Source organism: Plasmodium cynomolgi, chromosome 7 (genome assembly GCF_000321355.1).
Source record: "Plasmodium cynomolgi strain B DNA, chromosome 7, whole genome shotgun sequence".
Classification (NCBI taxonomy): domain Eukaryota; phylum Apicomplexa; class Aconoidasida; order Haemosporida; family Plasmodiidae; genus Plasmodium; species Plasmodium cynomolgi.
The window spans coordinates 1,281,047-1,293,907 of NC_020400.1; the positions used below are offsets into that span (position 1 = coordinate 1,281,047).

Genomic DNA, 12,861 nt, shown 5'->3' on the forward strand with positions numbered 1-12,861 from the left:
ATGTACGACGAACACTATGGCGAAGCTGGAGGAGCGGTTCCCCCCCCCTCTGAAGGAGGAGCACACACAATAAAGAAGCTGGACGAACAAACTGAAGGTGCGTTTATAAGATTCTTCTCCCCCAAATCATGTATTACCCTCCCAGGAGAAGAAAAATGTAAAGATGTACAAGGGGAGAATAATCAGGGATACGACATTAAGGTCACATACAACGAAAAAGAGGAGTATATCAAGCGTGGTGACAACAGGTGTGTAAATCTCAACATTAACGATGGATCCCCTCCAAGTAAAGATGGACCTTCAAATATTTTTATTAACCTCTCTTTCGTTCCCAACATTCCGGAAGAAGTAATAAATGACTTTTATTCCATCATCAAAAAGTTGAAGCACATGTTTGAAATTGTGGAACCTCAGGAGAATAGTGTACAGCCGGAGCGAATAGGTGGCGGAACAGAGAGCGCATAGGGAGCGAATAGGAGGCACACAGTGAGCGAATAGAGAGCAAATAGGAAGCACACAGTGAGCGAATAGAGAGCAAATAGGAAGCACACAGTGAGCGAAAGAGAAATGTTGTGGGGGGCCCCCCTCCACTTGGATCCTCACAAATGGCGGCCCTGCGATGTGCACATGTGTGCCAATTAGCTTGGTTCATTGTGCACGCTTAACAGAGTTGCACAAGGGGGATGGGGACTCAAGCGGGTTTTGGTACACCCCTCTGCCCTTGCGTTGCCGTACTAGCAGGTAACCTTCCCCAACCCCCCGCGGTTCTGTTAATGACCATTTAGCTGTTCTCTCCTGTGCCAATGCTGAGCACGAATGTGCATACATGCAAAGGCGGCATATGCGCAGCTGCAAAACGGCGGGGCGTCCCCGTTTCTTTTTCGCCATTTCACCTTTTTGCCTTTTCGCCTTTTTGCCTTTTCGCCTTTTTGCCATTTCACCTTTTCGCCTTTTCGCCTTTTTGCCTTTTCGCCTTTTTGCTTTTTTTTTCCCCTCCTTCGCACGCTCCACGCGAAGTGGGACAATTATATATATATGTGCATACTAACAGACGCTCAAACTAACAGACGTGCAAACTAACAGACGCGCAAACTAACAGACGTGCAAACTAACAGACGCGCAAACCTGCACGCTTTAACTCAGCTGCTCTGGCTCCAACAAATGTGAGTTCATCTCCAAGGGGGCCTTTCGGTTGGCTCTTCCTTGTGCACACATCACACCCGTTTGGGTGGAAATGGCGTGAAGTCACTTGGGCTTGAGCTTCGTGAGGCAAAAGCTAGGTGGGCTAGTCTACCCCACTGTAAGTTATACTCCGCTTTACGAAGAGTATGTCACACTCTGGCTCTTTATGCTACGTTGGGTTGTGGGTGCACTGGCATGAAGAGCACAACGTAAATCGGTGCACAAGTTAAGCGCATGTATAGGTAGATATGGCCTGTTCCGTTTCCCCGGGCAAAGGACTGCACCGCCGCGGGGGGTAAACTGGCGAGGTTGCTGGGTGGGTCGGAATAAAGAGAGTTTCTAAAAGGGGTTTCACAAAACAAGTAGGAGAAAAGGCTTCCTTGTGGGTTACTTTTTCTTGCAGTAGAGGTTCCTCTTGGGGTGCGTTTTTTTTTTCCCGCTTGTAAGGTTTACACGGGCATGCACGACGGTTGACACAGGGCCGTATGCTTGTATGCACGGGTGTACGTATTTACACGCGCGTGTAGGGTTGCTGCCTCTGCTAGATAATTTGGAAGGACTGTCCCCACTCCCCACCGGCTCCCAAAGAGCGAGTCATCCAAAGGATTTTTTTTTTTTTTCTTCTCCTTTTTCTCCTTTTTCTTCCTTTTCTCCTTTTTCTTCTTTTTCTCCCGTTTCTTCCTTTTCTCCCTTTTACCATCGTGCGTACGAACATTTCGATCTGAGAAAATAACTTGGCAGCGCTGCTTAACTGGTCATTTAGTTTTCCAAAGGGAGGTAAACTAACGTGAGGAGTTTGCATTAGTACGAGCGGGTTAACGTATGTAAACAGCATACACGTGCGAGGAGAAAGCCTTTTTTTTCGACGCTCCAGAGTACACAGTAGGTGGTCATCCCCCCAATCTGTAATCCAACCGTTAAGCGAGAGGCAAAGGAATTCACCCCAAAAGGGGGGGAGGCACACAAAGAAGACGAAGAAGAGGAAGGAACTGTTCCATGGTGAGGAAATACCTAAGTGAAGAACTTCCCAAGGAGAGGAAACACTTGAAGTAGTTCACAAGGTTTCATATAAAAGAAAAAAAAAAAAAAAAAAATCACTCACTCACTCACTCACTTGAAGAGTGACATTCCCCACCCAATTGATGAGTAAAAGAAACAAAGCAAACGAAAAATGGAAGAAGAGAATAAGGTACATGCTGAACTGAGTATCCCCAAATGTGAGAGCGAAGTGTCTTGTTGTCTCCTCATACGGGTATTGACCCCCGTGCTGTACATTTTGTGGTTTCGTTTAACTTCCATTGTGCCATTGTACAAAAGAGGGTAATGTGCACGGTGAGACAGCTCCCAGAAGGAGGCAACTATATCAACTCACAATGGCATGTCGAATGCTGCTTTGTTCCTTCTTCGCAGCTGGTGGAGAAGATGATCGAGTTCGGCTACTCCAAGGAAATCAGCGTGAGGGTTATCAAGAAGAGCGGCGCGAAAACGAGTAAGTTACGGAGGGGGGCGGAGCGGCACCAATCCGAATGTGTCGCACGCGGGTCGCGAACCGTTGGCATGCTGACTACACGGTGCGCGCAGGATGTACTCACGATGCGGTCATGCTTCACAGACGCGCACCCCACATGGTGAGTTTTTCCCCCACGTCCCACAGTTGACGAAGTGCTGAACTGGATCGAGCAGAGCGAACAGAATGGAGGTGACGGAGAGGGAGACAGTGGAGATGCGGCCTCTCCTTCTGAACGTTTAAACGACAAAGACGGAGGAAAGAACCCTTCACACACAACAACCACCGCGGAGAAGGGTGAAGTCAAAGCCAAAATGACGCCAGAAGAAGCACAGAAGAAGGCATTGGAACTACAAAAAAAAATCAGAGAAAAAAAAATGATCAAGGAAAAAGAAGAAGAAATACAAAAAGAAAAAAACAGAATTTCTATGGCCAAAGAAATGCAAAAAAGAAGAGAACAAATGGAAGAATTCGAAAGAAAAAAATACATTCAAGATTTGGAGAAAGAAAAAAATGAACATAAAAAGGAAAAAGAAAAACAGCTTGAATTGTTAAGGAAGGAATATGAAGCCAAGTTTGGCATCGCATACCAAGTACAGAGTGAAAAAAAGAGTATCAAAGATTTGACAGAAAATGAAAAGCGTGAAGAAATTGCTATTTTGTTAAACAACTTAAAAAATAAACACAAGGACAACAAAAAGGAGTTACTTAGCTCGCTAGCCATTTTGAAAACTTACTTCGCCAACATCAAGGATAATATTTTGGAGAAGAAATTTCAGAAAATTAAAAAGGAGAATAAGGTGTTCCTCGAAAAGATCCAAGTGTACGAGGAGATGCTACAGGTCTTTTTGCTCGTCGGGTTTGAGGACACGGGTGAGCAGCGAGCAGAAAGCAGCGAGCAGAAAGCAGCAAACAGCAAACAGCAATCACCAATCAATAATCACCAATCAACAATCACTAATCGACAAGCGCGCGCGTGGCGTGTGCGCCTCCAAGAAGTGAAGCTGCTCGCTACGCTAGGCAGTGTAGCTGCCACCTAACCAGCGCGACCCCTTCCAACCCCTTCCAACCCCTTCCAATCCCCCCCTCGCAGGCGACTTCTACGCAATTAAGAATTTCCCAAATACGTATCTCATCGCGTCGGCCATCAAATTCATTGATTTAATTATGAAGACGTTGAGTTCGTAGGTGAGAAAAAAAAGGGGAAAAAAAAAATGAGCATCGAAGCAGGGGGTTCGAGTCCGGGCCAAACACACTGGGCCTTAAAAAAAACGAACGCTTTTTACTGTTACACGTAAAAAAGGGAAAAACAAAAAATTATTTCCACACTTAAAAAAAAATCCCCCGGCTGAATACCAAGGGGGTACATATATACATATGCACATACATATGCATATATATATGTATACACACACACACACACACACGTGCGTACGGATGTGCGTGCTTTTTTCTCCCCACGAATCGCAGCTAGGTACAAAATTGCTGGGAGCGCATCGCTAAACCAAAACTGAGACACCTCGTCGCATAGCCAAGTTGCCGCCTCACCGCTCAACCGCGCAACGATTCAAAAATGCTAAAAGGGAAGAGCGCACAGGTGGCAGTATTTAAGCGACCAGAATGCTGCATTAGGATTAGGGGGTGAGCACGTGGGCTGAAACAGCTGGAGGCCAAATCGACGCGTCGCCCAACGCTACGCCAATTTGCGGTAGACCTGTCCAGCTGCGAGCCACTCCGAGTGTCTCCCCGTTCCCCCCCCCCCATCTTTCCCAGTTTACCACCCTAGCAGTACTAGCAATACTAGCCACCCTAGCAAGACTAGGCACCCTCTCCATGCAACGACTGACTTAACGGCGTGTACACCCAAGACACCAACAACACATGGGTGAGGAAATGAAAGAAGTAAATATTTTCACTCTGAAAGAAAAAAAAAATCTTCGAGTACAACTTGAAGTAAATGTACAGCAGTTCCTTTTTGTTTTTATAGCTGAAGGAGTTGTAGGCCTCCAGTAGGCACACGTTCATGTCCTTCTTAAACTGAATCACTTTCTTGTACGTCAGGTGTTTCAAGTTTCGTATGTCGGTGATGTTGTTTCGCTGCATGGGGTGGAAGTGGGTGTGCACGCGTGTGTGTATACGTGAGTGCATATGTGTGAGTGCGCATGTAGATATGTGCACGCATGTGCGTTGCTAGCCTCTTTCATTTCCCTTCTCTCGCTGCCCTCTTTCTGCCCTATGTCTACCCTCTATCTGCCCTCCGTGTGCTCTCTTTTTCCTCTCCTGTACGCGCAGCTTCCGCGCTGGACTTACAATGAACAGACACTTGAGCTTCTTTTTTATGTGCAAGAATTTATAGTTGTGTAAAAAGAAGATTGCCCTTTTCAAGTAATAGAAGGAGGCATTCTTTCTGTGGATGATCTTGTCCTCATAGTTGCTTTTGCCTGTCAGGGGGGGGAGAGGGAACGCGCCGCCATGAGTCTGCTCCGTTTGCGAAGTGGAGGCGGTTAAACGAGTGCACGCGGAAGGGATTATACGAGTGCATCTCGCCACATCACTCCGCCGCGTCGCATATCCGTAGCTGGCTTTTCCTCGGGAGGACATCCCCCGCAACTTACTGATGATGCTGTATTTGATGATCCTGTATAGCAGGTTTTGCTGGAAGAAATTATTTCGCGCGATTATTTTGGTGCACTGCTTAACAATTTTGTCGTTGCTTAAAAATCGGGGGTACTTTTTTTTGAGGTACTTGAGGAGCTTAATTCCTATTGCACATAACACGAGGAGAAAAATGACATAAATGCATGAACGGATGTGCTTGCTAAATTGGTGCGTGAATCTCATTAGTCTGACGGTATGTTTTTTTAAAGGGGGGATGATATATGGGGGGGAGAGTCGTCGTGGCTTCGTAGTCGCAATTTGTTCACACTTCTGTTTTTTTTTTGATTGTATTTTTTTTTTTCTTCCGTTTCTCTTGCCGATCGTGCCCCTTACACTACGCAGTTGCTCCTCTTTGACCCGTGGCTCCGCTCTGTTGCAAGTGCGTACGGAAATTTACGGCCGACATACCCTCTCCCTTCGCACCTCCGAGGGTTCCGTCCTGTCTGAGCGCAACTACCTGTGTGGACAACAACCGGGCAAGCAAATTAGCGGGCGAGTTGGCAGGCGAGTTGGAAGCCGAACTAACAAAGGGGTGTAAACAAACGGGGCGCGCCGACGAACGAATTTACTTACCGCTGTTGCTTCCCTCCAGCGCGAAGTGCTCCTGATGGGCTGCTTCAGTTAGCATGCGGCAGTTGGTTGTTCCTCCTGGTGGCCAACTCTGAGTACAGCGCAAACGTGGTGCGCGGGGTGTGTGACTCCTTCCCGTCCGTGTGTTGCGCTATGTTATGGTGTGTTGTGTGTTGGTGCCTGGTTGGTTATTCTTCTGCTTCTTTCTTCTGCCACACTTGTCACGGTTGTCACTACTGTCACTCTTTTCGCGTTTTCACCTTTTGTCACTCTTCGTCATTTGTTCTTTTTAAAAATTCCTTCCCTCCTTTTACTACCTTGTTGCTTTTTTTTTTTTGTTTTTTCCTATATGCGTTAAATTTTTTTCGCCTTGTGGTAAAATAAATTGAGGGCCACGATGTACGTTTCGCTTCATCGACTTGGTTACGCGAAAAATTCGGCATCCGTTTTTTTGTTTTCTGTTTTTTGTTTTTCTTTTTTTTTGCGAAATGTTTCACCGACAGGTTAGCATTTTATTTTTCCCTGCGTCACGCCTGGCGTTCCCTTTTTTTTTTCTGCTTCGCCCTGCATTTAGTCGGGTTTACGGACGAAAGCGCGTTTGGCGCCTTCCCGCCGGTCCACGCCAACCTGTGCATCGGATAAGTTCAAATAACTTCGCGCAACTTCGCATCACTGCGCTTAACTGCCATTTGTGGTCTTCCCGCACTGCTAACCAGGATGCTAATTTTTTTTTTTCACCCCATATAGTAATTCACCTGGGGATTTTTTTTTTCCCACTAGCAGCAGGCCACACATAGGGATGCCCGGGGGGATGGAAATAAAATGGGCAACCGCTAGGCAGTGAAAAGTTACACCTTCATTGCTTAAAAAATATGAGAAAAGAATTTTTTTTTTTTCCCCAGTAGATCGCCGCTTACCAGAGAAGTCACGAAAAAATGCGTAACCCCTTTTGTGTGCGTCGAGGAGCCCACGATGGTGATGATGAAGCAACGTGGGCGCCACGCATGTGTTGTGTTGTCCTCCTTTGTTGTTTTGTCCTTTGTTGTGTTGCCCTGTGTTGGGCACGCGTGACCCCTTAGAGAGGGAACAGCGCAGCGTTGGCCATATGCCTATATGTCTGACTCCAGCAAAGCCTACTTAGTGTAAACTCGTATGGGTTGCCTCCCCCGCCCAGTGAGGGGCCATTGCCACAGGAGTTACAGAGGTGGTGAATGCAAAACTTGGCGAGTGCCCAAAGTCTGAGCAGTTTCTGTACAACCGTTTTGTGACGAACAAGGGGAACACCCTGGGGGAGAAGCAGGATAAAAAAAAAAAATAAAATAAAAATAAAGTAAAAAAAATAAAAAAAATAAAGTAAGCAAAATAAAAAAAATAAATAAACAAAAAAAACTTTTTATGTTGTTTTCACCCAAAGGTGTTTGAGGCAAAGAAGGGGAGATTACATACGTGAACGAACAGGGGTGCCTTTTTTCCCCCGCTCTTTAATGCCCTTGTTTTAAAATTATCACGTTGGGTTTACTCCCCACAGCGCTCTTTCTCGAGGAGCAACAACAACTGCGTTTTTTCCCCTTTTGTTTCTCTCCCCCCCTTCCCCTGGCGACTGACCAGTGGACGAAGAAAGCAGTGGAAGTGAGAAAAAATAACAAAGCATATAAGTCTTTCTGATTCCCCACGATAGGCCTTAAATGTGTGACACAATTGGGTAGCCCGTCTTGCTACAGTCGCCTTTCTCCTTTTGTTCTTTCGCGTTTCCTTTACTTATTTTGTTTTCCACTTCGCCCGACTTGCTTACCTGCGCAGTTTGGCAGCCGAGCTCGCGCTCCACTTCACCGATAAAAAGCTCCACAACAGAGAACCATCACCCATAAGACACATCTTCCATTTTTAAAAAGAGCAACATAGGTTCACTTATGTGTGTGACTTCATATTAGCTTAGTATAAATTGGGAAGGAAACAATTTTTTTTTTTTTTTTTGCAAAAATTTTTTTGGCTAGCTGGTGTGCAAATTTTTTTTTTTTTTTTTTTTTTTTTTTCCACATTGGCGCAGTGCACACGAAAAAGAGAAATGGTAAAATAATGCTCAACGGTTTGGACAATTTTAAGAAACGGTGAAAAGGCTCATTCAGTTCACTCGCGTTCCTCTCGGAGGTGTGTATTCCCTTTTGGGTAACCATCCGCGTGGTGCGTGCTGTCCGGCTGTGCTGCTGTGCGTGAGGCCATACAATTACCTGCGCAGCGTCGCACTTTGGTGTAGACAGGGAGGACTGCTCAGTCTTAGCCTAGCCGAATTGGCTGCTACTTTGCACAGCGGCAGAGACGTGGGGAAGGCGCATGCCCAATCATTTATGACAGCATACGTTTTGCTTTCCCCTTGGGGGTGCTTTCATTTCCGCATGGATAGGTAAGTGTACACAGGGCTGCATTGTCGTTTTACTTGCCCCCCCCAAACTTGGTGCAGACACAAAGGCTCATATGGTTTGCAAATGATGTCACAGCTGATGTTGCTCTGGCGGATGGAGTGACGTTCTTCTTTTCCTCCTTCCCCCTCCTCCCCATTGCGCAGGGACGATGGAAGAGCAGGGCGACTGCATCCTCACCTTCAGCTCGTACGAAGAATACGTGAAGAGCAAAATCACCCCCGCGGATTTGTTCTACATCGAGGATGTAAGTGGAATGGCAGCGCGGTGGTGTAGCTGCAGGGCCGAACTGGTTGCACGGGAGAACTGGTTGCATGGGCGAACTGGTTGCACCGTCGAACTGGCTGTGTCCCTTGGCATGCTCCATGCCGGCCTGCACATGGTGTCCTCCTCCCCACCCTATACACACACCAACCGCTATCTCTTTCTCCCGGCCCCCCGCGAAGGAAGAACTTGTGTTCGACATATTCTCACTGGGACTTCAAAGCAGAGGAGTATTAAGCTGTGAAGACTTCAACAGCACTTACCAAAAAAAAAAAAAGGAGAGTTTGAAGAAGGCGGAGGAAAGAAAAGCAGACGTGGAACAATACGACATAAACTCTCTAACTGACCACACGATGAACTTTTTTTACGCAATAAATTGCCACCTGCATTTCTGTGAAGAAAATAAAATTTGTTCCATCCTGTTCATCCGTTATGTTAATAAGAACCAATCGGAGATCAGCTCCTACATAGACGTGAACAGTGAAAAAGTCAGGAAAAAAATAAATCAGAAAAAGTATATCTATGCAAGCAAAAATGACTTAGCATATTTTAATTGGCACAATAATTACAGCTGCACGAATAATAGCGAAAATTTCGAGATGGTCGTGAATAAACAAGTGGGTCTCCTTTTTAAGTACACACGTGGTGGGAAGTACTTCATTTTGAACCCTGTGCGGAGAGAGACGAAGATTCGGCTGAGCGATAATATAAGCGAGGGTCGTGCCTCGGTCGGGTTGTCACCCGGGGAGGGAGAAAAAATGATAAGTTTGTGCGACGGGGTGGAGCGCGTGGAGCTCCGCGATGAGAACTACTTGCAGTGCATCCTGTACGCTTTGCGTGTGTAGGGCTGGCGCTAGGAAGAGGGGGGTTCCATTGCATGGTAGTAGGAAGAGGGGGCCTCCTTTACACGGTAGTAGGAAAAGGGGGCATCCTTTGCACGGTAGTAGGAAGAGGGGGGTTCCTTTTGTGGGCCACGCGTCTCTTGGTCGGTATAGCCCCATTTTGCTGCACTTGATTGTTCATTTTTTCGGTTCCTTTTTTTTTTGCCCCTATTTTTTGCGTACCGGGGCCCCGTTGTACGCGCACCGGGCGCGGCAGAATCAGTTTTTCCAAGTAGAGCCGCACCCCCGGAATGCTCCGCCCCAATCAGGGGTGGGGAGAGGAGAGATGCATTAAAAAGACGTCCACGTCCGCGTCCCCGAAAGGGTGTTACTTTTTTTTTTTCTTTTTTTTTCTTTTTCCTGGACGGAGCACAAAGAGGGAACAAAGAATCATTTTGCAAACTCTGAAAAGTTGGAAAACGCAAAAGCGAAAGCGAAAGCGAAAGCGAAAGCAGTTTTGTGCAATTGCATGTTTGGAAAATAATTTGCCCATTTTTCCGATTTGCCCACCTGGACGCTGCGGAGAAGGAACTACATACATAAGGCATACGGGGAAGAAGAACCCCCTTCGTAGAATCGCCTACCCGCTTGTCATTCCTTCCTCCCGAGGAGTTTCCAAACGCACTGCTGCGGAGAGTGTATGCAAAGGGACACGGACTCTCCCAAAAAAGGAGAATAAAACAAGCGTATACATATATTATATATATAGGTCATTACACCCACACGTTTGTTACACCCGAGCAGGCACTGCTGCCATCTCGTTGATAAAGCACCTGTTACAAGGGAAAAACCATGAAGGAAGAAGGCGAGTTGAGAATTACTTATGAAGAGAAGGACCGGCTGCAAAAGGCATTCAGACAACACGAGTTCCGAGCACTATTTGATGACTATTTTGATGAAGTCTCAGATGAAAAATACCGAAAGGAAAAGGAGGACTATCTGTACACATTATACTTCAATGGGGAACTCAAGAATAACCAAATTATTATCGAGCCTACTGTAGCTTTCTGTGTGAAGACCAAAATTGTGTATTCGAATCAGACACAGCAGAAGGTGTTTTTGAATATTTGTTCACATGAGGGGATGCACTGTATCTCCTTTGAGGGCGATGGGCGCGGCAGGTTGAGCATCCCCTACTCCCTTTCGCAGATGAGGCCAGACAAGACCGGTAAGGCTGGGTAGGTGTCCCTCCCTGTAGTGGTGCCAACCTGTGTAGTGCTGCTAACCAGTGTAGTGCCGCTAACATATGTAATGCCGCCAACCTATGTAATGCCGCCAACCTATGTAGTGCTCCCTCCCCCCCGCAGGAAAAGGCGAGTGCTGCCTCACCGTCGACTGCTGCACGAACCCCTCTACCGTTGACACAGTGAGGACGCACAATGAAATCCTGAACTACCTCCTTGAGAACGTGTGCATGAATATCGAAAAAAATGTACTAAAAGACAGAGAGAAGATAAGTCGAGATTTTAAAATATCGAAGAGGATGGTGTGTAAAGGAGGAAAGCCTTTTGTGATTTGTATTAACAAGGAGTTTTTAAGGCACTCAGTTGTGCTAGATGTGCAGAAGAAGTTAGAGATTATGAGGAGTAAATTCGAAAAGGTGCATGACACCACGACGCCGTCGAAAGTGAAGAGACTTGCGTTGGGAAGTAAAGTGAAGACGGAGGTGCACGTGGGGAAAGACCAGGAGGGGGAGAAGGATCTCAGGGAGGAGAAGGATCACCACGAATCTGCAAAGGATAGCGAGCTAGAGATCACTGACCAGTTTAGCGAATCGGTAAAAAGGGGTAGCGAATGCAAGGAGGAGATGGAGCGCACAAAGAAGACTCAATTTTTTATCACCTACCAAGGGTCCATAAACGCAGCTTCTTTGTGGGGAGAAAAAGAACATCCCAATGTGTGCATAAGCTTACCTGAGAAAATCAAAGTTTCGATATGCACTAAGGGGTCCGTAACGCGTGAGAATATATTGCTGCAGATTGGGAAGAAAAGGGTCGAGGTGAAATTTGTGAACTGCGATGAGGATGACGTGGTGGCTGATCTGCCCTACCCATGCAACGTGGAGGACTACTCCTGCGTCATAAGAAGGGACAAGGAAAAGATCGAAATTTACCTCAACTTGTGCGAAGAGTTCGTTCAGACGTATGCAAAAAGTTTGTATGAAAAGTACTTCTCCAGCCAGGAGGCGGAGGTGCACGTGGCAGCGCTGGACTACATCGACGACGTGCTGCGGAGTTACGAGTTGGAGGGGGCGCCGGTGAGCGCGGCGAACGGGGCGAGCGGGGCAAACGAGGCCAACTTGACAAACGGGGCGAGCGGGGCAAACGGGGCCAACTTGGCAAACGAGGCCAACTTGACAAACGAGGCAGACGCCCAGGTTCTGCACGTCGTCGCTTCCTCGCCGCACTGCACCTGGGAAAGGCGGCAAACCGATGCGCAGTTCCCATCAGGGGAGGAAAAAACGAAGGGGCACACGAGCAGCGTAGGAGAAGAGAAGATCGATAATGTCTTAACCCCATTTGAGGAAAAACAACTTTTTGACTTCTCCCAAGGTGAGGGGAATATGAAAAAGGAACTCCCTCCCCCCGCGGATGAGTCCGAGTGTACACGGGAGAGGGCAAAAATGGATGTGACGGATAACACCGAGCGATTTCTTGAGGTAGCCAAAAACCATGGGGAGGGAAAACAAAAGGAACACATTCATTGCGTACTGGGAAGGAGAGAGGGCTCCTCACATGAGGGGGGGAAAACAACTATGTCCCCTTCCTCTGATTATGGCAAGATAGAACTCATTAATGACGATGCTACCGTGGCAACAAATGAAGTGGCCCCCAAGAGTGCGCAGTTATCGCCTGGATTGGCATACAAACATGTGGGAAGGAAAGCAAACAAATTAGTCGAGGAACGTGAAAAGGGTAAAATGCTCACCTGTGAAGTGGACCCTAATGGAGGCCAGTCTTTGCTGGACATGCAAATGTACGAGAATATGGATATGGCGGGGGCCTTCTCGTGCAGCTTGTGGGCGGCGTACTTATAAAGGGCGGAAAATGATAAATTGCAAAGTTGCGAGGTTGCGCGGCTGCGAAGTTGCGAAGATGCGATGTTGCGAAGATGCGATGTTGCGATGTTGCGAGGTTGCGAAGTTGCGAGGATGAGAGGATGCGAAGCTGCGCGAAGAGCGCCCTGAATTAGAAGTGTACATAATTATTTTGGTTCCTTTTTTTTTCCTCCTGCGCGATTCCAGCCGCTGCGCCCGCTCGGTGCTTCCCCTTGTATGCCACCTTTGTGTGTGTGTCAAGCGAGCGAAAAGTCCGACCCCGAACGGAGGGAAGTAGAAGCTGCCCCGACCCGGCCCCGTTCACCTGAACAGAGAATTTTTCTG

General features: G+C 47.2%; 5 protein-coding genes across 5 annotated transcripts in view; 4 read left to right on the forward strand and 1 right to left on the reverse strand.

Moving 5' to 3' along the window:
* The window catches only part of PCYB_073880 (hypothetical protein), a gene marked incomplete at both ends in the record, with an annotated part of 1,249 nt that extends 784 nt beyond the window's left edge, over nt 1–465 (forward strand). The window contains one exon of the mRNA XM_004221785.1: nt 56–465. Within this exon, the coding sequence (XP_004221833.1) occupies nt 56–465 (410 nt within the window). The remainder of the gene's footprint in view (nt 1–55) is intronic.
* A 1,888-nt stretch (nt 466–2,353) lies between these two features.
* Nucleotides 2,354–3,877, forward strand: PCYB_073890 (hypothetical protein; the record flags this gene model as incomplete). Its single annotated transcript, XM_004221786.1, has 4 exons — nt 2,354–2,434; nt 2,593–2,671; nt 2,837–3,562; nt 3,783–3,877. The coding sequence occupies 4 exons, from the start codon at nt 2,354–2,356 to the stop codon at nt 3,875–3,877; spliced, it is 981 nt and encodes a 326-aa protein (XP_004221834.1).
* A 630-nt stretch (nt 3,878–4,507) lies between these two features.
* On the reverse strand, nt 4,508–5,530 carry PCYB_073900 (hypothetical protein; the record flags this gene model as incomplete). Its single annotated transcript, XM_004221787.1, has 3 exons — nt 4,508–4,786; nt 5,000–5,130; nt 5,245–5,530. 3 exons carry the CDS (start codon nt 5,528–5,530, stop codon nt 4,508–4,510), a joined length of 696 nt encoding a protein of 231 aa, XP_004221835.1.
* A 2,427-nt stretch (nt 5,531–7,957) lies between these two features.
* Nucleotides 7,958–9,443, forward strand: PCYB_073910 (hypothetical protein; the record flags this gene model as incomplete). Its single annotated transcript, XM_004221788.1, has 3 exons — nt 7,958–8,318; nt 8,481–8,581; nt 8,781–9,443. Exons 2-3 carry the CDS (start codon nt 8,486–8,488, stop codon nt 9,441–9,443), a joined length of 759 nt encoding a protein of 252 aa, XP_004221836.1. The 5' UTR covers nt 7,958–8,318; nt 8,481–8,485.
* An 828-nt stretch (nt 9,444–10,271) lies between these two features.
* On the forward strand, nt 10,272–12,516 carry PCYB_073920 (hypothetical protein; the record flags this gene model as incomplete). Its single annotated transcript, XM_004221789.1, has 2 exons — nt 10,272–10,647; nt 10,787–12,516. The coding sequence occupies 2 exons, from the start codon at nt 10,272–10,274 to the stop codon at nt 12,514–12,516; spliced, it is 2,106 nt and encodes a 701-aa protein (XP_004221837.1).
* Nucleotides 12,517–12,861: the final 345 nt, after the last annotated feature.